The 27,748-nt window shown below is 42.0% G+C and overlaps 1 protein-coding gene across 1 annotated transcript in view; it reads right to left on the reverse strand.

Moving 5' to 3' along the window:
• DLG2 (discs large MAGUK scaffold protein 2) overlaps positions 1-27,748 on the reverse strand; it is a 1,500,569-nt gene that overhangs the window by 306,963 nt on the left and 1,165,858 nt on the right. Inside the window, 1 exon segment of the mRNA XM_043504108.1 lies at positions 11,235-11,303. Within this exon segment, the coding sequence (XP_043360043.1) occupies positions 11,235-11,303 (69 nt within the window).

Here is a 27,748-nt window from a genome sequence, read left to right on the forward strand (position 1 = left end):
TTCAAAAGTTGCTCAAAATTATGCGATCAATAATACCTAGCTCTTATATAGTACTTTCCATGAGTTGAGCTCAGAGCACTTTACAAAGGAGGTTACTATCATTATCCCCATTTTTCAGATGGGAAACTGAGGCACACTGCAGTGAAATGACACACAGCAGGCCAGAATCAGAACTAGAACCTATGTCTCCTATTTCCCAGTCCAGAGCTCCAACCACTAGGCCACACCACTATATATATATATATATATATATATATATATATATATAAACCCATAGAAATCATATTTTATTAAGTGGTGCTCAGTACCTTGCAGATCCTAGTGTTGAATACTGTATTAATAAAACACATAATAATATTAAAAGGAACTCCATTCCTTAATAAGTCTACCCAACATTTGACTGAAAAATAAAATGCATCTTTCAGATACAAAAATAAAATGTACCCAGTATTAGCTACAACAAATACAGTGTATCCAGTTTATGGGATGATAATACATTTTCATAAAAGCTTCAGGCTCTTGGGGCTTTGGAACAATGCTAAATGAGTTCTGAAATGCTTCCAGTGTGGTTCATATTTTAGTGGAGAGATTATTTTGTGGATAACCTCCCCTCCCATCTGTGACTCCCTAATATCCAGAGGCACAATCTGACTTCAGTGCAGTGTTTTGTTCTTTATGGAAAATATTAACCACATTGGATAACATTTTCAAAAGCATCTTAGTAATTTCACAGCCTAAGTCCCTTCTCAAAAGGGACTTCTAAGGCACTTAGGTGCTTTTGAAAATTTTACCCACTGTCTACTTTTGCTCTTCCCCATCTGTCCAATTTCTCTCTCAGTTGAAAACATCATGTGATCAGCCACTTCTCCCCAGATGGCAATGGACCACAGTTTCAGAGCCTCTGATTTATAAAGGATCAAAATATCTATTTCACAGATCTTATACCTCTACCTTCCCTTCAGGTACGATATCCCCTAAAACTGTAGAATGAACTTGTAGAAATTCTGAAGCCTAACTGGTGACTTATTTTCTTGATATTACAACAGCAATACTGTCGGATATAAAAGGGAAAATGAAGCATCAAATCCCCAAACTACCCCTTTCTATGAAAGACGTAGTTGTTTTCTGTATCATGCCTGCAAACTAAATACTTCTTTTAATTATTCCCATCATTCTTTTAAAGCAGCTGAAGAAAGGTACAAAGTGATCAGCCTGGAAATTGACATTCTCTGTTCACCACCTCTGATAGCGTGTACTCATCTCTCATGAGTGCCCCCTGGTCAAGTGTATGTAAGCCTCCACTTTCACGCCCCGTAACCCTCCTGGGGCTTAGGTCCTTAATTAATCCTGTAGTCTATCAATGGTCTCAGCCCTGGTATCAAGCCGTACTCCAGGCAATGTCCTCACCCTCTCTGGGCCTTTCAGGTCCCAGCTCTGCTACTGGGCCACTAAAGGGTTCAGTTCCTCTTCTGGGGTGTTTCTAAGTCCAGGCCATTTCACCCAGTGGCTAATGGTGACAGGGAGACCCAGGCTCATCCACTACTCTGGGTCCTATCCCAGGGACACTGCAGATAGCAGCCATCTGCCATGACCCTTTATGTAAGCTGCATTGCTGCTCTGATTTCCTGGGCCACTTCCCCACAGCCCCACCCCTTCTTCACCTGAGGTAAGCCTCAGGGCCTTGTCCTGGTTGAGTCCCAGCATCCAACCCAGGGTTCCTTCTCGCTCCCTCCAGCTTCTGCCAGCACTGCTGTGTCTGAGGCCCTGTAGCTCCCTCAGCTAGCCCAGCACACCATCCACACTCCTCCAGCTCCAGCAAGGAACCGCTCTCACTCTGGCCCTGCAACTCTTGTTATACTAGCCTGCTGGTTCCTGATTGGCTGTGTACCACACAGCCATTTTAGGCAGCTTGGAGGTCCCTCTCCACTGCCCTTTTCTGGGGTGTGGTGTGGTAGAGTCATAAGGCCTCCAGCAGGGGGTCTCAGAGGGTCAAGTATACCCTGTCACACCACGGAACAAGTATAGTTTGTGCAGGTGAAAGTCTCCAAATCCCTTTAACAGTCCTCTGAGCTCTCAAGTCGCTCTGTGATTCACCTAATCTAAACATTAATCCTAAAGGCTGCCTGCAACACAGTAATAAGTTACTCACTGAAAATACTGTCCACACTATAGCTTGCCTAAAGCCTGCTGCATTTGTTCATCCTCGTGTAATCACTTGCTCCCTTGTACTAGCTGCTAAACTAAATTTAGGGCTAGAATTGTGATATTATTTGCAACGTACTGCAGTAAAAAAGAACAATTTTCAATCTTGTGGACAACTAAGTTTGTAAAAGTGTATGGAAGCATCTCCTTCCAAAACCTGCTAATACACTTAATCTACTACCTGATTGGTCCTAAAACGTTTTCAGATCCGAATGTACCAAAACCACCAGTTCAAAGCATGAAGGCTACAATGTGTCCCTAGTCCTGCAAACACTGAAATATGTGCTTAGCTTTACTCATGTATGTAATTCCATTGGAGTTAATGGGACTACACGAGTGAGTCATGTTACTCAGGTGTTGATGTGATTGCAGATCAGGGCCTCCATCTTTACAAATGAACTCCTATTGAAATTAGTGGGAGTTTGCCTGAATAAAGGCCCATTACTGACACTCATACAGTGACCTTAGTCTCATGATAATTTTCAAGTAAACTGTCTCCCTGCTGATTGATTCTTGTGTTTGATTTTTAAAAATAGACAAAACCAAACATTTTTGTAATGTTCTTGTATAAAGGAAACTGAACCCTTACTGGAAGGTATTAATCATGCTCTACATGGCCTCCCAGTTTCCATCTCTTTCTTTATATTGGGTAGTAAGAGAACAGGTCACAAAATAGAGCTCTGGGAAAAGCTACATGTTGTTCAGTTTTTTTATATCCTTGGGATTGTTTATATACTAAAGGTCAAGTATTTCTAAGAAACAAGAAGATAAAGGTTCTCTCTCTTGGGTTGCTGCCACTCATTGGTTACATAGCAATGAATTTAGCATTACCATGGACACATGAAGGTCAGATTTAACATAATTCAGGTCTTTTGGGTTTAAATGGATTCAGATATCAGGTATTTATACAGGTAGTATTGGCTAATGGCTAGAACACTGGATTAGGCCTCGGAAGACCAGTGCTCTAGTCCCAACTCTAACTCTGGTCCTACTTGGTTATCTTGGGCAAGTTATTTCAACTCCCTGTGCCTCAGTTTACCAATTTGTAAAACAGGGATAATGATGCTTACTTCCTTTGTAAAGCACTTAGAGATCTATTGATAAAAAGCACTATATAAGAGCTAGGTATTATTATTTACTTGGACATTTAACATTGAAGAAATGCAGTAAAGCTGAACAAACATTTCTATACAGCATCCAGGTGAGAAATCAGACTCACAGTTCCTGTTCAGTTTAGTATTAGTGTATATGACAGGCAGCTTGGGGATCCAAACGTGAATACCCAACACTATAGCCAAAATAGGTAAATACAGCTGGGTATTTACCGGCTACTAAGCTATACAGTTTGACAAAGAGTTGGCTCTGTTAATAATCAATGCCATCTGACCAAGTCAGCAGCTTTATGACTGAAACCCTGACAGCACTGTTTTGTAATTCTGCCTTCTTGACAGCACAATTCACATTTTGTTCTTGGGTGATTATCTTCTGAGGAAGCTCAAACTTGGATAAAATGTCAGGAGCTGTGATTAGAATACAGGAGTTCTTGGTTTTCAGTCTTTCACGCAATCCATTTTGTTCCGTTTCAATGCATCTTGCAGAGTCCTAGAGACGGACTCAATAATAAAGCACTTTACTTTGGGGAAATTCACTAATAATATTGATATTGGAAAAATTATGGGAAATGAAGGATGCTAACCAATTTTCAGATATCACAAGTAATTGGTAGGTATTATGGATTTAGTAAATAACAATACATGGTACCTACACATTGTCTTTTATCAGAGGACAGCAAAGCACTTTTATAACAATAATAAATTAAACTTCACAGCAACTCCTCTTAAGTAGTTAAACTGAGGCAGAAGAAGAATGGGTGACTTGCCCAAGGTTAAATAAATAAATACATAAATGAGCCAGTTACAGGACTGGAAACTGAAACTTAAACCTTAAATTTAGTTCTATGCTTTAAACATCAGACCACATTCCAGGCACCAAGTAGGTATTATGTTTTAATATGTACTTGAGATTATCTGTTGCTAATAACATGGGAAGCGACTAGTCTAGCAACACTTTAGTTGAGTTCCAAAGAAAGAGTTAAATATGGAGGGACTAAATGTTGGCTTCTGACATATTTAGCTATTCATCTGGCATATAAATTGCTCAACTTAGAGTTATCTTCTTTTGAAATGATGATTAAAGATAACTGGGAACAGGAGCTTCAGTTGTCATGGTCCAAGGGGGTCTCAGAGAACATCTGGAAAACGACATTAGGAAAACTTCACTCTCTCTCTCTTCTATTAATAGTTTATAAGAACAGAATTCAAATAGAAGGGAGTAGAATGCAGGTATTTGCTTCACATTAAGTCACAGAGATCCTCAAAGAATGAAACAAGACAAGAGGCTGTTATGCCGGTAAATATACAATAAGCTTTTAATGAACAGAAATAATAAACAGTAGTTTAGAAATGGTACGTTTTCCTTATAATAAACAAGCTGAGTAGAAAGTACTATTTGCCTACAGAAACACAACAACCAAAGAAAAGCAAGGGATAGTAATTTCAAGTAACAGATTGATTTTTAAAAATCATATTGTATTCAGACACTAGATGGGGCTATCCAGCTATTGTAAAGCCACACTCAAAAGATCAGACACCTGTTTTTTCAATAAAAAGAAAAGGAGTACTTGTGGCACCTTAGAGACTAACAAATTTATTTGAGCATAAGCTTTCGTGATCTACAGCTCACTTCATCGGATGCATTCAGTGGAAAATACAGTGGGGAGATTTATATACATAGAGAACATGAAACAATGGGTGTTACCATACAAACTGTAACAAGAGTGATCACTTAAGGTGAGCTATTACCAGCAGGAGAGCGGGGGGGGGGGGGAGTCTCTCGTTGGAGTCTGTTTTTGAAGTTTTTTTGTTGAAGTATTGCCACTTTTACAATTAACTTAGGTTTGAATAGAGACTGGGAGTGGATGGGTCATTACACAAAGTAAAACTATTTCCCCATGTTTATCCCCACCCCCCACTGTTCCTCAGACTTTCTTGTCAACTGCTGGAAATGGCCCACCTTGATTATCACTACAAAAAGCTCCTCCCACCCTCCCACCGCTTTCCTGCTGGTAATAGCTCACCTTAAGTGATCACTCTTTTTACAGTGTGTATGGTAACACCCATTGTTTCATGTTCTCTGTGTATATAAATCTCCCCACTGTATTTTCCACTGAATGCATCTGATGAAGTGACCTGTAGCTCACGAAAACTTATGCTCAAATAAATTTGTTAGTCTCTAAGGTGCCACAAGTACTCCTTTTCTTTTTAGTTAATTTCAGACTGCCAACCCCTTTGACGTAATCATTCCAATTTTATTTCACATCTTTTCCTGCTCTAACAAATTTTAATATATCACGTTGTACTTTTATTTCAGATAGACAAAGGGGACCAACACAGGAAAGACCTTGAGGGGAAGGATAGCCTGCTAAACCCAGGGTTATTATTTCAATCCTTGAGGGGGCCATTTAAGGATCTGGGGCAAAAATTGGGGATTGGTCCTGCTTTGAGCAGGGGGTTGGACCAGATGACCTCCTGAGGTCCATTCCAACCCTGATATTTTATGATTCTATGACCTGAAAAAGGTAATTAAAATTGAGAAAGCATTCACCTTAACATGGGAAAACAAGGATAAACTAAGACTGCGCCAGTATGTAAGATGTTTATAACGTCTCTTTCGTCATGAGAGAACAAATTAAAATTTATAAAGGTTGCAGCTTTGACATGAAATATAGATATACAGGTATGTAAAAAATCTCAAAGTCCCGATGAAGGGAAACTTAAGTATATTTAAAGTTTTTTTTATATCATTTATACGTCTGTTTTACTGACAGGTTTCAGAGTAGCAGCCGTGTTAGTCTGTATTCGCAAAAAGAAAAGGAGTACTTGTGGCACCTTAGAGACTAACAAATTAATTTGAGCAAGTGAGCTGTAGCTCACAAAAGCTTATGCTCAAATAAATTTGTTAGTCTCTAAGGTGCCACAAGTACTCCTTTTCTGTTTTACTGTAATTTAGTGACCCAGTTATCCAATCTAGTATTTTCTCACCATATGAACCTCTGCCTTTGCTCCACCGGCAATGCCAGTTTCTATCACCATTTTGTTCATTTCTCCCTTAAATGACCTTTGCTCTTTTCTGTCATCCTTACATTTGACATGATCACCATCAAAAGCTGAAAAGCCACCATCATTCTCCTTCATATCCCTCTTTTGTGATGCTTACCAAACACTGCAGTCTAACAATGGTTAGGCAGGTGGCAAGGTAGGCCTGCTGGTTTTTTTGCTTAATGTGTTAATTTTATTGTTCTCTTTCTCCAGCCCCCGCTCTTCCCAATTCATCAGCTTCATTGACTGGGACCTCTGAATACTACTAAAATACAAACAAGATAAACCACCTTCTTACTAATTGCTGCCAGATTCATTATTGCAGCCCAGCCCTGTAACTTTGGCATTCCCACACTGGACAAATGTTTTTATAAAGTGTGGGACATTCTTGTTACGTTATACTAACAAGTAGCTTAGGAAAATTATCATTATTTTGCTGTTTGGGTTCCACTTTATTAAATATACAGATTCTGACATACAAACTGTTATACCATCCAGCCATTTGTGCCATAATAATTTATTGTGTAACATTTAGAAAGTTCATCTTATCTACTGTATCTATTCATTACGCTTGTAATGAGTTCTTTACTCTTAATCTTTTGATTCCTGCTGTTTTGGCATTTCTTGATTACAAATGCATGACGTTATACTGATTTGGTCAGTTTTCCAGAATCCAGTAAACATACCAGAACTTAAGATAAAGGTCAGGCTTGGTGGTGAAAATAGATCAGCTTCACCTTTCAAAGGAAAACCAAAAACTCCAATGTGAGATTTATAAGATGTTTAAATCATATGGCAGTATTCCTTCCCACCCACCTTCATTTTTCAAGTTATGAGTAGCAATCAGTGGCTGAATTCCTATCTCAAGGACAAAATAGAAGAATGTTAAAGTCAGCGGGGCTGCCCAAGAGACAGAAAAATGATTACATGCACTTAAGCCAAAGCACTTCATGTGTACATCGTTTAACACAATTTGTGTTATACTGGTCTCTGTGGTTGAAGCTAGGTTTCTAGTAGAAACCCTGACTGAGTGATTGATAGACTGATTTAATGTTTTGGGGCATATTACACAAGATGTTTTGAAGATTTTGGAGTTCAGAAATGAAGTCAGCATAAAAATCAGTATAAAGTTATACCTACATACAACAGGATACAGGGTTTGCAATGGCTTAACCCCACAATCAGTGTGACAGTGGCTGAGCCCCTCCCAGAGAGGTGGAGGTGGCAGAATGGACCTCCCTTCTCCTTCTCAAGCTTTTTGTATGGCTGATACAGAGGATTTTGCAATTGGCTGAAAGTTCATGCAGATTGACTGATATTAATTTCCACACCACAACAATTAACATAAGAATGGCAATAGAGGGTCAGACCAAAGGTCCATGTAGCTCAGTATCACATTGTTGACTCATATTCAAATCGTGATCCACTATAACCCCAGTAGTATCAGCAGTATTAGTGCCTACCCAGTTATTTACCATTTTGTAGCTGTGCATTTGATTTTTCCTTCCTAAGTGCAGAATTTTGCACTTTTAAAAAAAATTTCATCTTGTTGATTTCAGACCAATTCTCCAATTTATCTAGGTCATTTTGAATTCTAATCCTGACCTCCAAAGTGCTTGTAAACCTTCCCAGTTTGGTATAATCTGCAAATTTTAAAAACATACTCTCCACTCCAACATCTAATTTATTAATAAAAATATCAAATAGTGCTGGACCCAGGACAAACACACGTGGGATCCATTAGATGCATACTCCCAGTTTGAAAGTGAACGGTTAATAACTACTCTTTGACTTTCAACCAGTTTTGCACCTACCTTTTATTAATTTCATCTAGACCACATCTCCCTAATTTGCTTATGAGAATGTCATGTGGGTCTGTTTCAGAAAAGCCTTACTAACATGAAGATATAAAACATTTACAGCTTCCTCCCATCCACTAGTCCAGTAACCCTGTCAAAGAAGGTAATTAGGTTGGTGTGGTATGTGTGAGATTAGGTATGTGTGGTATGTGGTGTGGTGTGTTCTTTACAAATCCATTCTGAATATTACCTCTATCCCGGTTATCCTCTAGGTGCTTACAATTGATTAGAGACACAAGGTGAGTGAGACGATATTTTTTATTGGCATCTCTGTGAGGCCAGTTAAGTCATGATTTATCTTAAGTACTAATAATTCCAGTTCTTCCTGTTTATTTCCCACATTCATATTTCACATATTCACACAGTCAACCTGTGGAACTCCTTGCCAGAGGATGTCATGAAGGCCAAGACTATAACAGGGTTCAGAAAAGCACTAGGTAAGTTCATGGAGGATAGATCCATCTATGGCTATGAGCAAGCACGAGCAGGGATGGTGTCTCTAGCCTCTGTTTGCCAGAAGCTGGGAACAGGCCACAAGGGGTGGATCACTTGATGATTACCTGTTCTGTTCATCTCCTCTGAAGCACCTGGCATTGGCCACTGTCAGAAAACAAGATACTGGACTAGATGGACCTTTGGTCTGACTCAATCTGGCCATTCTTATATTCTTATGTTCATTGTTGTGGTTTGGAAATTAATATCCGTCTATCTGCATGAACTTTCAGCCAATTGCAAAATCCTCTGTATCAGCCATTCAAAAAGCCTGGGAAGGAGTAGGGAGGTCCATTCTGCCACCCCCAACTCTCTGGAAGGTGCTCAGCCACTGTCACCCTGATTGTGGGGTGAAGCCATTGCAAACCCTGTATCCTGTTGTATGTAGGGTCCCAGGCTACCTTGATCCAACTCAGGGCCTAGTATCAAGGAGTCTTCCCCCAACCCAACACCAATTAGAGCACTGTTTTGTATCCAAGTCCAAAATAAATGTAGATTTGTGTATGCATGATATGGGGGAAAGAAGTGTTAGTGAATGGGGGAATGAGAGGAGGGGGAAATGGCAAGTTTCCCTAGCTCTCATAGTCTGACAGACTCAATTCTGAAAGTATAAAAAAACAAACAAACAAAAAAAGGACAGGCATTGCTTGCTTATTGGATCATGTTATACTTTTTTGCTCTAGGCCTTTTTTGCAGTAATGGAATTTTACACACAATAAATCAGAGGGGACAATCAAAACTAAAATTAAAACTAACCCTCCTAAACAAGCCAGTGCAACCAAAATCCAAGCACTCCATATAACTGTCAGTTGTTCTGATATTATTAAAGACATGAAAGCAGTTGATTTTGGTTGTGAATGAATCATCTTTCCTTCCATTAGTTTTGTGAAAATTCAGCCATCTGTATATGCAGATCTGCATTTTTACAATCAAATTACACTCACACACAAACATCGAATGATTTTTCTATATCAAACAGCTCTTGTTCTATCTCCAGAATTATTGTATTCAGTTTTGGGCATAATTTGCTACACTGAAAGAAACTCACCCATACAGTAATGTGGCTAACATGGATTAGAATCAGACATCAGTAAGAATTTCCTTGATTAGTGTGAAATATTTTTCTGTTTTTACATGTAAATGTTAACTCGTGGCAAGTGAAATGAACTCAAGTGATGGCACTCAGATTACTTCCATGACAGATTAAGTGTTCTGAGTGTTAAACAGGATATGTCCATCAGAAATACTGAACTTGATGCTCACTATATATAATCAATCAAAAAGTTAATTAAGCTTCACTGATTTAAAATAAACAAATGAGCTTTTTTTCTATGCAATTTTTCACTGCAGCAATGGTGTTCAAATTAATCTCTGTAGCACATTGGTAAAAACAAAGCAATGAGAGAAAAAATTAAATGGACCACACCAAAAAAATGTAAACCAACCCCCAACAATCCCTGATAACTACACCATATTTCACCTGCTAATAAACCAAAAGAAATAATCGTCTTGGGGCTAACATGCTATTTGCTGTCCTAACATTGTTCACTCTGTTTTTATGTTTTATCTCTTTCCCCCACTCTGTATCTGTCTTGTTTATGAGATTATTTTATCAAGACAAGGACTCTCTGCTACTCTATGTCTATAATGCCTAGCACAAAAGGTCCCAGATCTTGGTTGGTCACTAGGCACTACTGTGATAAACATGATTATCAATAATAATAATAATTAAAATATGCATGCCGGGAACTCAGAAACTTGCCTGTCAACTTACACTTTGGAAAGTGGAGACTACCACTGTCTGATCCACTCCAGCTTGACAGGTTCAAAGCTCCTTAGTAAAATCACCACAAAATTGTACTTTCCTGTTGCATATCAGTGCTTTTACCTTTCTTTTCCTGATGTTATTTTTTTCTGCAGATCCTCCAAGACCTTCAAGAATTTCAGGAAAGCTACAGAAGACCTTTGCACTCCGCAGCAACACTATTTGCATTTACACATTGGCACCTGGTTCTGACAGCCTGGACACCCCACCTAGCTGGTTCCCCTGCAGCCATAAATTTCAGCGACCAGCGGGGGAAGCAGGCATGTTAATGCTACTGGGGATATTTGCACCTGTGACTGGGCCAAAGGATCTGCAATAACACCCCATGTTGCCTCCATTAAAGTCCTGTTGACTGAGTTTGGGTGCCTGAGAGGGAAAGGCATGCTATTAAAGAGTGTGGCACAATGCACCATCAACCTACTACTCCACCATGAACTAATTCCAAAAAATGCACAGTAGGTTTGTTCTTGCATTCTAAACCCCATGTAACAGTAGATCCCCGCTGAAAGGCACAGAAGGGGAGTGCCATACCTTCCAAATGAAGAATTTGGGTATTTCATCTGGTATTAGTATTGGGTCAGATAGATTTTTTCCCCCTTCAATCTGGTAAATGTAGCCATGGCAGTTTATAGTTAGAGAGAGAGAGAGAAAAACTCAGCTTTCATATGAAGCAGCTCAAGAGACAGAGAACAGCCTTACCCTTCCAGAGAAATGGTTCGTTGTAAGCTCATTGTGGGTGGACGCGTTGCAGTGCTGTGCTGGGAATGACTGTATGGACAAGGAAGAATAAAGAGAAGTATTTGTTAAAGAAATATGACTCTACTTGCTGATTCTCTTGTTCTTATTATAACGGGTAGTCACAATTAAGATATAATGGATGACCCAGAACTAATTACCAGATTACTGAAATTACTGTGAGGTATTCCTATGCATCTCTCATATTTACTGATCCTTGTGCTCTTTCTCTTTGGATAATAAGGGGAAGAAACCAATTATCTTGTCTCCTGTTTAATAAGATGTTATTCCTCATTAAAAACAGATTATAACTAGACAGACTTGGAAGGATCCATCTTTTAAAAAAATGCATGAATACAACAGATTGTAATTTTTCAAGTGACTTAAAACAACTCAGATGCTAATTGTTATTTATATAAAATGTAGCAGTAGAACAACTGAGAAATGAAATCAAAGTGCTCTTATCATAGTTCACTATGATAATTTTTTATTATTTCCTATGTAGAATTTTCAGCAAAAGATTTTGAAATCCGCATCTCTATAAAACTTTTAACTACGGAAATTTTTTTCAATGGATTTTAGATGGAGGGGGATATTGATTATTGTAGACATTTACTTTAAGAGCTACTGTTTCAAAACCAAATAATTTTCAGCACAAGCCAAACTGTGGATACACAATGTAAACAGAAACTGGATAATAGCTTTTATTTAAAATAAGTATGATAATAAAGGCAAATATAGACACTCCAGTCTGAACTGACTAACATCACTGAAATTAAAATAGTTTACCTTCAGCAGTAGTATTGGATTTGACATTAAATTAAACAATACATACCAGAAGAAGTGAGGGAATGAGATAAGGCTGACAGTAACGCAGATATTTTGACTGTTAAAACAAGTCACATATAGTTCAATCATAGTATTGGGAGGGGAGGGATAGCTCAGTGGTTTGAGCATTGGCCTGCAAAACCCTGGGTTGTGAGTTCAATCCTTGAGGGGGCCATTTAGGGATCTGGGGCAAAAAATGGGGATTGGTCCTGCTTTGAGCAGGGGGTTGGACTAGATGACCTCCTGAGGTCCCTTCCAACCCTGAGATTCTAAATGCTTCCACACCTTTAAGGGGGGAGGGATAGCTCAGTGGTTTGAGCACTGGCCTGCTAAACCCAGGGTTGTGAGTTCAATCCTTTAGGGGGCCATTTAGCGATCTGGGGCAAAAATTGGGGATTGGTCCTGCTTTTGAGCAGGGGGTTGGACTAGATGACCTCCTGAGGTCCCTTCCAACCCTGATATTCTATGATTGTGATCATCCGGTCTGACCTCTCCCAGAAATTTAGTTGTGGGGCTGGATAGAATTGTTACATCACTTTTAAAAGCACAACGTTCTGGAAGCTATGCTCCCAGGAATGTTATAAAAAGATACTGCCCCTCCTGGATAGTAGCAGATGTAATTATGAGCTCACCAGCTATTTCAATGCTTGCCTATAAATAGTGAAGCTATTAGCACCCTAAATATGATATATAACCAGAAACTACTTTAGTAATCCTCAAGCTATGGTTTCTAGAGCTGGCCAGAAAATGGAAATCCCTTTTTGTGAAAGATTTTGAATTTTTTTCTGTATGAATCAGGACAAAAAGTCAAAAACCATGAGTTTTTTTTGCAGGAAGGAACTTCCTGAAAAATACCATTTGGGGACAACCAAAACAGAATTTTTGAGGTTACTGACTGTCCACCTGGCGGGACGACTGCCTGGCTCCTCAGGAGCCAGCTGCCTGGGGAGGCAACCAGCTCCGGAGCAGGGCAGACATGGGAGCCACCCAGCTGGGGAGCTAGCCACCCAGTTCTTTGAGTAGCCAATGGAACAGGGAGCAGGCAAGGCTGGTGAGCTTTGGAGCCCACCAGCGAGGCTGTGGTGCAACCTGGAAGCCAGGGGATCCTGGTTTCCCAGTCAGCCCTCCAGATGAACTGTGAAGAAGTGGAAAGCTGGAGCTTTCATTTCAATATACCTGATGGAAAGATCAAACCTTTGTGACAAAATGTAAATTTTCCTGAGGAAAATTGTGATTTTGCAGAAACTGCATTATCCATTGGAAAATCATTCTACTGGAAAATTTCTGAGAAGCTCCAGTGGTTTCTCTCATACGAAATCAGGACTGATTGCAGAACCTGTTGCACACACATGCACATACCCAATGGGGACAGTAGTATACAGTCGCTTCAGTACAGCATTGAAGAACTTAGAATATCAGTAGTTGAATCAGTTCTGCTCTCATACTGACACAAATCAAATGGAAAGATTCCCACTGGTTACTGTGGTAGCAGGATTGGGCCCATAGACAGAAGGTGGCAGAAATTTCATGGAGATCTATTGTGATTCGTTTAAGTGTTTACACGGTACCTTACAAATTTTGGTTCTACTGCACTGTGTAGGAAAAAAAAAACTTTAATGCCATTATATATCATTGATCCACTAAGTTACAGTTTTTGCCTTTTGCTATAAAGCATTATACAGTTATTGAACAACTACGACTGTCTGTTATATTATACATACGACTACGACTGCATTATATTTTCATTAAAAACTATGAAGCTCAGCATCAGTGGGCACCACACATATATTTTACTGTTCATTTTATTTTGCTGCCTAACCAATATATGCTGTGCGATGGAGGACACAATTCAATAAACAATGTAATTTCTCTAGCTGTTTAGCATATGAAGTTGTAACATATGGCACTGTACCACAGGGCGAGCACTTAACTTGCTCCCCACTTTCATTTCCAGTAGCTAGTGCTTCACACTATTTCCATTTTTAGTGGATGTTGTGAAGTGGTAAATAGAATTAGGAATAAACGGTCAGTTTTCAGAATGGAGAGACGTAAATAGTGGTGTCCCCAGGGCTCTGTACTGGGACCAGTGTTGTTCAACATATTCATAAATGATCTGGAAAAAGGGGTAAACAGTGAGGTGGCAAAATTTGCAGATGATACAAAATTACTCAGGATAGTTAAGTCCAAAGCAGACTGCAGAGAGTTACAAAGGGATCTCACAAAACTGGGTGATTGGGCAACAAAATGGCAGATGAAATTCAATGTTGATAAATGCAATGTAAATCACGTTTGGAAAACATAATCCCAACCATGCATACAAAATGATGGGGTTTAAATTAGCTGTTACCACTCAAGAAAGATCTTGAGACCCATGCTTACACAATGGGAGAAAAGGTTTCTCAAAACCCATTGCTAGAACTCTGGCACAGAGGCAACTGGAGGAGTCAGACAAGGATTTGACCACATTTTCAATTTGAGTGATTGACAAAAGAAAATTAAAATCTCCACCAACCCAGTAAATCCTACAAGAATCCTAATTTTTCTAGGAATGTCATCACAGCAAGATCTGGCCCAAAAAGGAAATCTGATCTGGCACCTCTACTCAAGATATTTTAACCCTCAGTCACTTTTTCAAGCCTCCTTCTTATTAGAAGGAATATAATTTTGTTTTGTTCAATATCTTCATAAATGATCTGGAGGATGGTGTGGATTGCACTCTCAGCAAATTTGCGGATGATACTAAACTGGGAGGAGTGGTAGATATGCTGGAGGGGAGGGATAGGATACAGAAGGACCTAGACAAATTGGAAGATTGGGCCAAAAGAAATCTAATGAGGTTCAATAAGGATAAGTGCAGGGTCCTGCACTTAGGATGGAAGAATCCAATGCACCGCTACAGACTAGGGACCGAATGGCTCGGCAGCAGTTCTGCGGAAAAGGACCTAGGGGTGACAGTGGACGAGAAGCTGGATATGAGTCAGCAGTGTGCCCTTGTTGCCAAGAAGGCCAATGGCATTTTGGGATGTATAAGTAGGGGCATAGCGAGCAGATCGAGGGACGTGATCGTTCCCCTCTATTCGACACTGGTGAGGCCTCATCTGGAGTACTGTGTCCAGTTTTGGGCCCCACACTACAAGAAGGATGTGGATAAATTGGAAAGAGTACAGCGAAGGGCAACAAAAATGATTAGGGGTCTAGAGCACATGACTTATGAGGAGAGGCTGAGGGAGCTGGGATTGTTTAGTCTGCAGAAGAGAAGAATGAGGGGGGATTTGATAGCTGCTTTCAACTACCTGAAAGGGGGTTTCAAAGAGGATGGCTCTAGACTGTTCTCAATGATAGCAGATGACAGAACGAGGAGTAATGGTCTCAAGTTGCAATGGGGGAGGTTTAGATTGGATATTAGGAAAAACTTTTTCACTAAGAGGGTGGTGAAACACTGGAATGCGTTACCTAGGGAGGTGGTAGAATCTCCTTCCTTAGAGGTTTTTAAGGTCAGGCTTGACAAAGCCCTGGCTAGGATGATTTAACTGGGACTTGGTCCTGCTTTGAGCAGGGGGTTGGACTAGATGACCTTCTGGGGTCCCTTCCAACCCTGAGATTCTATGATTCTATAATAGACTCTTTCAATCAGTATAGGAACACTTGTGTCCAGTCACAATTAATCAACACAGCTTAAATTTTGAGAGTGGGATTTTCAAAAGCAATCAGCACTGGCCTACCTCTGCTACCACTGAGGTCATGGGTTAGACTCCCATTCACTTCAGTAGAAGCACATTTAGACCAGTGCTTAGTGCTTGGAAAATTCCAGCCTAACTATGACTATCAACAGAAAACTGCTCATAGAATCATAGAATCATAGAATATCAGGGTTGGAAGGGACCCCAGAAGGTCATCTAGTCCAACCCCCTGCTCAAAGCAGGACCAAGTCCCAGTTAAATCATCCCAGCTAGGGCTTTGTCAAGCCTGACCTTAAAAACCTCTAAGGAAGGAGATTCTACCACCTCCCTAGGTAACGCATTCCAGTGTTTCACCACCCTCTTAGTGAAAAAGTTTTTCCTAATATCCAATCTAAACCTCCCCCATTGCAACTTGAGACCATTACTCCTCGTTCTGTCATCTGCTACCATTGAGAACAGTCTAGAGCCATCCTCTTTGAAACCCCCTTTCAGGTAGTTGAAAGCAGCTATCAAATCCCCCCTCATTCTTCTCTTCTGCAGACTAAACAATCCCAGCTCCCTCAGCCTCTCCTCATAAGTCATGTGCTCTAGACCCCTAATCATTTTCGTTGCCCTTCGTTGTACTCTTTCCAATTTATCCACATCCTTCCTGTAGTGTGGGGCCCAAAACTGGACACAGTACTCCAGATGAGGCCTCACCAGTGTCGAATAGAGGGGAACGATCACGTCCCTCGATCTGCTCGCTATGCCCCTACTTATACAACCCAAAATGCCATTGGCCTTCTTGGCAACAAGGGCACACTGCTGACTCATATCCAGCTTCTCGTCCACTGTCACCCCTAGGTCCTTTTCCGCAGAACTGCTGCCGAGCCATTCGGTCCCTAGTCTGTAGCGGTGCATTGGATTCTTCCATCCTAAGTGCAGGACCCTGCATTTATCCTTATTGAACCTCATTAGATTTCTTTTGGCCCAATCCTCCAATTTGTCTAGGTCCTTCTGTATCCTATCCCTCCCCTCCAGCGTATCTACCACTCCTCCCAGTTTAGTATCATCCGCAAATTTGCTGAGAGTGCAATCCACACCATCCTCCAGATCATTTATGAAGATATTGAACAAAACGGGCCCCAGGACCGACCCCTGGGGCACTCCACTTGACACCGGCTGCCAACTAGACATGGAGCCATTGATCACTACCCGTTGAGCCCGACAATCTAGCCAGCTTTCTACCCACCTTATAGTGCATTCATCCAGCCCATACTTCCTTAACTTGCTGACAAGAATGCTGTGGGAGACCGTGTCAAAAGCTTTGCTAAAGTCAAGAAACAATACATCCACTGCTTTCCCTTCATCCACAGAACCAGTAATCTCATCATAAAAGGCGATTAGATTAGTCAGGCATGACCTTCCCTTGGTGAATCCATGCTGACTGTTCCTGATCACTTTCCTCTCCTCTAAGTGCTTCAGGATTGATTCTTTGAGGACCTGCTCCATGATTTTTCCAGGGACTGAGGTGAGGCTGACCGGCCTGTAGTTCCCAGGATCCTCCTTCTTCCCTTTTTTAAAGATGGGCACTACATTAGCCTTTTTCCAGTCATCCGGGACTTCCCCCGTTCGCCACGCGTTTTCAAAGATAATGGCCAAGGGCTCTGCAATCACAGCCGCCAATTCCTTCAGCACTCTCGGATGCAATTCGTCCGGTCCCATGGACTTGTGCACGTCCAGCTTTTCTAAATAGTCCCTAACCACCTCTATCTCTACAGAGGGCTGGCCATCTCTTCCCCATTTTGTGTTGCCCAGCACAGCAGTCTGGGAGCTGACCTTGTTAGTGAAAACAGAGGCAAAAAAAGCATTGAGTACATTAGCTTTTTCCACATCCTCTGTCACTAGCTTGCCTCCCTCATTCAGTAAGGGGCCCACACTTTCCTTGGCTTTCTTCTTGTTGCCAACATACCTGAAGAAACCCTTCTTGTTACTCTTGACATCTCTTGCTAGCTGCAGCTCCAGGTGCGATTTGGCCCTCCTGATATCTTTCCTACATGCCCGAGCAATATTTTTATACTCTTCCCTGGTCATATGTCCAACCTTCCACTTCTTGTAAGCTTCTTTTTTATGTTTAAGATCCGCTAGGATTTCACCATTAAGCCAAGCTGGTCGCCTGCCATATTTACTATTCTTTCGACTCATCGGGATGGTTTGTCCCTGTAACCTCAACAGGGATTCCTTGAAATACAGCCAGCTCTCCTGGACTCCCTTCCCTTTCATGTTAGTCCCCCAGGGGATCCTGGCCATCTGTTCCCTGAGGGAGTCAAAGTCTGCTTTCCTGAAGTCCAGGGTCCGTATCCTGCTGCTTACCTTTCTTCCCTGCGTCAGGATCCTGAACTCAACCAACTCATGGTCACTGCCTCCCAGATTCCCATCCACTTTTGCTTCCCCCACTAATTCTACCCGGTTTGTGAGCAGCAGGTCAAGAAAAGCGCTCCCCCTAGTTGGCTCCCCTAGCACTTGCACCAGGATCTTGCTCACCATCCATCCATAAAGCTAAGAAAAGAAAAGTTCAGAAAACAAGTGTCAAATCATAGCAACAAGTACATTTGAGGGAACGATGACCTTGTCTTAGATGTCCACAAGTGAATACAAAGAGACTACAGTTCATTTGGTAAATGAATGAATTCGGGGTTGTGAATTAGTGCCTCAACTCTAAAAGGGTCAAAATGAAGAAAGGGACCAAACCGATCATCCTAATGAAGAAAGAGTCCAAGTTTCCAACTAAGCAGTAATACCTCATCTACGCTGCTGAATTCAAACTGATCCTGAGCATTAATATTTCATACAGACTATTTAGTACAAAACTAAAGCATAAAACTAGTTTTGATAGATCAAGTTATTTCTAATCATTTTTAACACTGGTGAAATAATTATAAGAATTGCATCTTCATTTTTTTAGTTTGAACCTTACAGTATTAAAGGAAATGGTTTTTGTGTTAATGAAGAACTGCAGAAGAGTTCATAGAGATGTCAAGTATCTCTGTTTTTTGGTTCTCACTTTAACAGTTCCTGATTTCCCAAGGGTAGATGCTCACCAATTTAAGAAAATCAGGCTCCTTCATAGCAATTCAATGTTGGATACTCAAAAATAGAGACACCCAAAAACACTAGTCCAAAATCTTGGCCATTAGCTTTCGAATTAACATTGCAGCTGCTGTGGAGTTGATGGTGTATTTGCCCAGTAGCACAGTAATTAAATTTTTTAATTTTTTTAGTCTATTAACAGTTAGAGGAAGGAAGCACCCAAATCAGGTAAACCACAATAAGACCTACAGCAGGCTGACAGAAATAAGGAAAAAGGGAGAAGGGGACTATAAAAAAGCTTCGTCAGATGGATGGAATGGGAAAGAGACTAGACTGGAATATTGCTTTTTATGAATCAGATTCTTATATTAAATAATATGACCCCATAACAAGCATGATTTACAATTGTAATTTCATCTCTGTGCTCTGCTGACATTAACAAACCACTTGAGCCACCAGTGTCATCTGTGCCCTTAATGTTATTTATCCTTATTATGTACAATTGGAGGAGGTACATTATTCCTTAGACCTCCTATATGAAAAGCCCTCATAGTACTAATAGTATACTCATTAGAAATGCTTTCCCAATCATAAACAGCTGTGACATACATTTCACGTGAAACCCTGGACTATTTTTACATTAAGTGCTATATATTGGTGAAATCTGTTGATTTCTTTTTCTTTACAGTATTGATCCCAGGATATCAGAGAGACAAGGTGGATGAGGTAATATCTTTTATTGGATCAACTTCCATTGGTGAAAGAGATAACCTTTCCAGTTTACACAGAGCTGTACAGTACAATATAATTTGTAAAATGTCACATTGAACAGATGAAATTAAAAGAACAATTTAATCACCATCTGATCCAAGCAGCTACCCAATTTGAGGCAGAGACTCAGTGGTTTCGCATCTTTCTCAGCATAGCAGCCAACTGAAAAAGCTGAAGATTCTGATCACTTCTTTCAAACCCACAGACCCATCAAACACGACAGGATTACACCCGATGCTGTTAGATTCACATACATATTACAGCCCACCTAGCACGCATTATGTAGGATGAAAGAACATGAAACTTTTAATGAAGTTATTGAGGCCAACATTTTCAAATCTGGATGGCTGAACGTAAACACTGGCATCCATATTAAGAAACCTAATGATGTATCCTGGTTTTCAGTAGTGCTGAGCATGGGTTTAGGTGCCTAACATTTGACATTCCAGTTTGTAAATATGTTGCTCTTTGTATCTAAAAATATGCATAGTGCAATATTTAATAGACTAACAAAAATAATAATAATTGTATATACTACCCAAAAGTATTTGATACTTTTCTCAGACATGTAAGAAGAAAGATATTTCCCCTAAAGAGCTTAGAATAAGGATTTGTTGACCTCTGCCCTGACTTTATCATTCTGTCTCATGTCTTGCCTGTGATTTTATGCTTGCTAGAGGTAAAATGACATTATAGGAGTATAAGATTTACAGGGGTAAATTGATTATTATCTTGGAACATACGTCGGGGGGAGAACAGGTGAACATAAGTAAATGGGTTATTAAACTTGCTATAGTTAAGGGCCTCTTATACTATGTTAACCTTGTGGGAGTAGCTATACTAAAGGCTGAAGTGTAGCTGAAATGAGAGAGACCTGCGGAGATAATCCCGGGTCAGATATTCTACACTCTCATTCTGAAAGACAAACAAGTGACCATAAAGGGGTACAGTACACCATAGAATTCTACAAGCAGGGAGTTTTGTGGTAGCTTTGGCAATTAGGTTGCAATGCATTTACGTAAAGGAATTATAGGAGCTTTCTGATGGGCTCCACTTACTTTCCCTTCTATCTCTGTTTCCAGTGGTCTCTCTAAGTTGTAGGTATGCACAATGTAGGAAACTACTTTACTGGACTTCTTATTTTTATGCAAACTGATTTCCCATGATTTCAGTAATAGTTATCTGTATCAAATAAGGTTTCTCTGTGAGGTTTCACCAAATTCTATCTTCTCAATTATCTAAGTAGCCATGTAGGGAAAGAACATGTCATCTCTGACAAGTGCCAGGTGCACCCCAATAAATTATCTTATAATAATCAGTCAGTCACTTTCTTTATGAAGATTTGTTTGTTATGAGGCATTGATAACTATGTACTTCATTAACTGCTGACATCCTGGATGAGGTAGGCAAATTGGAGGGCACACAAAGTACAGTAGAACCTCACAGTTATGAACACGTGAGGAATGGGAGGAGCCCCCAACCTTGCCCCCCAGCCCTGTCCTCTGCCTACAGACCCCAGACAGGAGACACTAGATGCAGCTGCTTGGAAGGGCTGGGGTTGGTACAGCCACGCCAGGGAAGCTGCTGGCATGGGGCCTATGCTCCTCCTGTGTCTTTCTAGTATGGCATACTGGCTATAAATAGCTTACTGGTACGCGTACCGTACTGTACTGCCCTACTTGCACCATTGTCTCTGATCACCACTTCCTGCTCGTGGGGTGGATGCGGTCGCAGCTGCATGCCCTGCTGCTGCTGGCCACCATCTCTTCACAGTGTGGAGTGTGAGCGTGCCGACAAGTTGCGGTGCCTCTGACTCTGCAGCACACACAGCACAACAAGGAGGTGCTAGCCAGCAGAAGCAGGTTACACAGCTGCCACCATGCTAACCCTGCGGGCAGGGGGCAACTGCAGATGGATTGCTGGCATGGAGTCTGGGAATCCCCCATCAGACTAAGCCCAGGATGAAACAGAGGCACTGACACAAATTGATGGGGAAGTGTCAGATTCAGGTCTGAAAACAACTCAACACTCTTGGGCTCAAGTCAGTTCAGGCTTTAAAATCAGGCCTAAGCAAAATTCTAAACTAAACCACTGCAGGGAGTGTTATAATGTGTTACTAATATAGACCAGCAGTAAATTACTACTGCCTAGGAGCAAGGAGGAAACGGGAGAAATTGTGACTCAGGGCACGTCTACACTACAGCACTACATCTACCGCAGAGTGATTGACAAAAACTCCAAAGTAGAAGGGAGGAGAGTGGATTCTGGAGCACCTATAGGGACATACATCTCTAAGAACCATTGTTACTGCACAAGGTGAATAACTTCAAGTAGTGTCCCTATGGGTGCTCCACTGTAGGTGACTCCTGCGTAGTATTCCTTCTGGAGGGCTGGAATTTTGGATTTGGGTCAGTAACAGATGACAGTACTGTACAGCCAAAATGGCATCGGAGGCGGAGTCCCAGGTGATTGCATAATGTGTGAACTGACACTCATGTCACTGCTCTACAGATCTCTGAGATAGAGACATTCTTGAAGAAGGCGACAGATGAAGAAATGGACCTTATGGAGTGTGTACAAATTGTATCTGAAGTGGTTAAATTGCAAACTTGGTAACACTGTATGATGCAGTTTGAGACCCACTTGGAGAGTATATGGGCATGTAGGCAGGCAAGGCCATCCCTCCCTATTGTGTCCTTGCGGTCATGCACCGGTAAAGGTGATCTCAAAAAAAGGGGGGAAATTAGCTATGCCTAGAATTCATGCCCTCAGGCCGGGCAGAGCAGTAAGGCAGTCAATGAGCCCCTGACCCTCGGTCAGGGCAGGGCAGCAAACACCTATAAGGCTTTAGCAGGGGTAAGCGCTCACACAGCCTAGGATCTCAGGTAAGGGTGAGCACCAGCAGAGCCTAGGGGCTCAGGTAGCGGTGAGCACCAGCAGAGTCTAACATCCCAGCTTGACAGACAGTAGGGTACCACAGTCCTCCTGGCCTAAGACGGGGGTGCTGCCACCCCAAGGGTGGGGTTGCAGGGAGTAAGGGAATGTGGGCCTGCCCGACTCCCATGTATCCCAGCCCAGGGCCCTATCAGTGGCAGACCTAATATCAGGCCAATACACACCAGGCTATCATCTACTTTCCCTGGTCTACTTCCTATATCCCCAGGGTTTGATACCTATACATTATAGTTGTCCTCCATCTCCCTGGGGTATGGGAGACGGAGGACAGTGTCAGTGTTTTGCGTTGGCTAGCAGCCCTGGGAGCTCTGGCCAGTCCTCAGGAGGAGCCCTGGCAGCTCTTCTGCAGGCTCCAACAGCAGGCAGGATGCGTCTGTCTCCTCCAGTGGCTCCAACCCCACTGAGTTGCAGGGCCCGTCTTTTATACTTCCTCTTCCTGTTCCACCCTTCTGCTTCCAGCGGGCTGGGTGTTTCCTTGCTGGCTCTGCCCAGCAGGCAGCAGGTTGTGGTCCCTCCCTGTCAATCTCTGACGGAGGCCACGCCTCCTCACGGCAGCTGGTATTGCTGAGCCCTTGGATCTTTCCACAATGGAGAGGAAATGGGACCTGCTTTGGGGTAGGGAGTAAGCAGCTGAGTAGTCCTGCTGACTTCTTCCTTCCTGTGCCCAAAGTCCAGATAGCCTAAGTAGAGATACAAGGTGGATCTCACAGTACAAACTTGCAGGGCTTGTCTATTCAAACACTAAGTGAATGGCCAGCTGGGGTGTAAATCTACCACTTGCTAGCCTGCAGCGTACTAAGTGTCCATGTGCACTCTGCTGCTATATATTAGAAATTTCATAGTGTGCTTTGATCTACTCCCATTTCAGTGTGGGGACGATCAAAGCACACTTCAAAACTTCTTATGCAGGGTAGATTTACACATCAAGCTAGGTTTCAGAGTAGCAGCCATATTAGTCTGTACTAATTAGTCTGTCGCAAAAAGAAAAGGAGTACTTGTGGCACCACAGAGACTATTTGATGCTCAAATAAATTTGTTAGTCTCTAAGGTGCCACAAGTACTCCTTTACATCAAGCTAGGCATCTCCTGAAATCTAGAGTGTGTAATATAGCCTCCTGGTTGTCTCGGTAAGACCTGGGGTAAAAGGTTAGAAGATGAATCAATTGGTTCATGTGAAATGGGGAGGTTACCTTCAGAATGAATTCTGGATGTGGCCTGAGTGTAAGATTATCCTGAACGAATATCATCTAGGGGGGACATACCATCAGAGCTACCATTTCACCTATTCTCCTAGCTGAGGTAATCACAATCAGGAAGGCCGTTTTCATTGAGAAGTATGTAAGCGAACAGGTGGCCATGATTTTGAAGGGAGGCCTCATCAGTCCTTTCAGTACCAGGTTTAGGGCTCATGTGGGAGTAGGAAGTTGAGGTTGTGGGAAGAGGTTTACAAAACCCCTAAGGAACCATTTAGTGGTTGGGTGTGCCAGCACTGAGTATCCCTCTACTGGTTGGTGGAAGGCTGTTATAGCTGCTAGGTGGACTCAGAGAGCTTAGAGATAGCCATGATCCTTTTAGGGCCGTGCACAGTCTAAGATACGTGAAAGAGTTGCAGATGTCAGGAGACTTGTTGGGAAGTACACCAAATCCGAAGTACGTTGTGTCAAAGACTTTCTAATGTGTAATAATACCTTTTGCATCTCTGTTGAACAGGAACTCTCTAGGTGTTTGAACCAAGAAAGAGAGTCATGCCTTGAGGCAGAGAATCACCAAGTTGGGATGCAGAGTAAGTCCTCTGTTCTGCAAGAGGAGGTATAGAGTGACTGGGAGAGGGACTGGCAGGCACATCACGAGCTGTGGCAGATAAGGGTAACGGGTTTGTCTTGGCCAAGTAGGAGCGATCAGAATGACGTGTGCTCCATCTCTTTTTATTTTCAGCAGGACTTTCGATAATAAGGGGAAAGGAGGAAAGGCGAAAAGAAGGTCCCCATCCCAGGGGAGGAAGAGAGCTTCACTCAGGGAGTGTTGTCCTATCCCCACTATGGAGCAGAAGAATGGATATTTCTTGTTGAGGTAAGTGGTGAACAAGTCTATAGTCAGTGTCCCCCATCACCTGAATAGACTGTGAAGTACTACTGAGTGTGGTCGGGTCAGAATTTGTGATTGAGACTGTCCTCTGTCAAGTTTTGTGTGCCCAAGAGATAGGCTGCAGACAATTTCATGTTGTGGGCGATGAACCAGTTCCATAGCCTCATCCTTTGCACAGAAGGAGAGTGACCTAGCTACCCCCTGTCAATGTATATAGTACATGCAGGATACGTTGTTTGTTAGTACTCTCATGTGTGATCCTTTCATCAGTGGGAGGAAGTGGGTGCAGGCATACCTGACTGCCTTTAGCTCAAGGAGGTTGATGTGGTGGTCAGTTTTAGCAGTTCGGGGGGGGGGAGGGAGTGGTCCATCGGCACCTCGACTACATGTCAAAATTGGTGACTGGACATGGGTGGCTGGGATGAAGAAGATTGTGGGCCAGATGGTTTATGCATCAAAAGTTTAGTTTCATTCCTCTGAGGCTTGTAGCAGTGTTGGGACAGGTATTGGGAGGTATGTGGCTTATGCTGTGGCTGTGGACTAAGTTTCCTCTTCTGTACTGGTGTGTAGATACCCAGCAACTGGCCCGAGAACCCTTCAAGGTGTGAGGAGAGGCATCGCTCTTTTCCCGAAGGGCTTAGTGCCCTCCAAGGGAAGATCTTCAATGGTCGACTGTACCTCCTTCGGGAAACCCAAGAGATGGAGCCAAGATGTGTACTGCATCACCAATACCACAGAGATGGACCTGGCCACACTGTCAGCTGCGTTGAGGGCAGATTGTAGCATTGTCTTTGCTACTAGCTGTACTTCCAGAATAATGGCCTTACATTGGTCATGATGCGATCGGACAGCTGCTCAATAAAGTTGTTCAGTTTCGAGTAATTTACATAGTAATATTTCACCGTGAGGACTTGGTAGCTGGCAATTCAAAACTGAAGTGTGGTGGAAGAGTGTGCCTTCCTCCCAAAAAGGTCCACACGCTTCCAGTCCCTGTCATAGGAAGCGGACCGCATGTGATGATGTAGGCCATAGTAGTTAACAGTCTGCACCACAATGGGAGGAGAAGAGGAATTCAGTCTCCCTTGCTGGGACGTAGTATTTTTCCCCACCCACTTGCAGGTAGGTGCCACCAATGCTGGGGTCTGCCAGATGGTTTTTGCCAGGTCTAGAATGGCCTTGTTAATAGGTAGGGTGATCTTTGAGGAAGTGGGGTGAGTGGAGTATGTCAAAGAGATGATGGTGGGTGTCCTTGACCTCTTCTAATAGTATTTGGAGGGTGCCCACCAATCTCTTCAGAAGAGGAGAAAGTTGTCCGCCAGAGACAGTGGGGAACGCGTAACAGCCTCATCCAGGGAAGAGGAGGAAATAGTCCTCAGGGTCACTTCTTCCTCAGCGCTGCCCTCCTGTTCCTCCATGATTTCTTTCGGATGTTCTGAAGCCTGGGATGCCCTGGTCAAAGGGGTATGCCTTGAGGACTCTTGAGTGGGGAAACTAAAGTATTTTTCATCTTATTATTTTTTAAGGGGAAAAAATAATAAAAGAGAAAAAAATACCTCTAGAACTATTACTAAAACTAGGAGGCTAACTAACTATAGAAATGCAAATTGAAAATAATCTTCCTAACAGACTGCGAATAGCTCCGTCTCTAGCCAAGGGGTGGCTGAGAAGGAATTGAGGGTGCAGCACCAGGAGAGACACACATGTGCGTGCCTAACTGACACTGCTACCAAAGTTCTATGATAAGCGGTGCAGGGACGCAAGCACACCTCCAGTGGAGCACCCATAGGGATGTTACTCGAAGAAGAAACTCACAGTTACAAACACCAGAGTTATGAACTGACCAGTCAACCACATATCTCATTTGGAGCCGGAAGTAACCAATCAGGCAGCAGAGACCAAAAAAAATAAGCAAATAGCCTACAGTACAGTACCATGTTAAATGTAAACTACTAAAAGAAATAAAGGGAAAGTTTTAAAAAAAAAGATTTGACAAGGGAAGGAAACTGTTTCTGTGCTTGTTTCTTTTAAATTAAGATGGCTAAAAGCAGCATTTTTCTTCTGCACAGTAAAGTTTCAAAGCTGTATTAAGTCAATGTTGAGTTCTACTTTTGAAAGAACAGCCATAACATTTTGTTTAGAATTACGAATATTTCAGTTACAAACAAACTCCAATTCCTCAGGTGTTCATAACTGTGAGGTTCCATTGTACTTTGGGTGCCCTCCAATTTGCCTACAGCACCCAGGATGCCAGCAATTAATGAGGTACATAGTTATCAATGCCTCATAAAGAAAGTGACTCTTACCCCCTACCTTACTCTTTGACATGATGCAATTACACAAAGGCTCTCGTGTCCCCACAGCACTGCAATGTCATATCTAATTTACTGTTCACTATTAAGTCCATTAATGGCTATTAGCCAGGATGGATAAGGAATGGTGCCCCTAGCCTCTGTTTGTCAGACGGTGGAGATGGATGGCAGGAGAGAGATCACTTGATCATTACCTGTTAGGTTCACTCCCTCTGGGGCACCTAGCATTGGCCACTGTCGGCAGACAGGATAATGGGCTGGATGGATCTTTGGTCTGACCCAGTCTGGCCATTGTTATGTTCTTATCACTCAATGTACATATATCAATATTTGCAATGCCCAATTTTACGTCAATATTTTTCTATCTAAAAAGGTTATGTTTGGAATAACATGTGTAGCACGGAGTTAAGCTTTGATTTTAACATTTCTTGCAAAACAGATTCACATCCTAAGATGTAACATGTGCAGTTTGCAAATATAATCTTAGAGAGACACAGCACAAGGAGCTTCACCACAATGACAATCCTTGTGTCTTCCTGAAGGAAAGGACTACTCAAGGTTAGCACCAGTCCAGATACTCTGCTTCCAGAGGGGTCATAGAAGGAGTAAGAGTTATGGCCCAGCAGAGGAGGATGAACCCACATTATTATGATATGTCATTACAATAGTGCCTGGAGGCCCCTTCTGAGATCAGGGCCCCATTGTGTAAACACGTAGTAAGAGAGTCTATGCCCTAGAGAGTTTACAGATTAAATACACAAACTGTTGGAGGGGATGTAGG

Source organism: Dermochelys coriacea, chromosome 1 (genome assembly GCF_009764565.3).
Source record: "Dermochelys coriacea isolate rDerCor1 chromosome 1, rDerCor1.pri.v4, whole genome shotgun sequence".
Taxonomy (NCBI): domain Eukaryota; kingdom Metazoa; phylum Chordata; order Testudines; family Dermochelyidae; genus Dermochelys; species Dermochelys coriacea.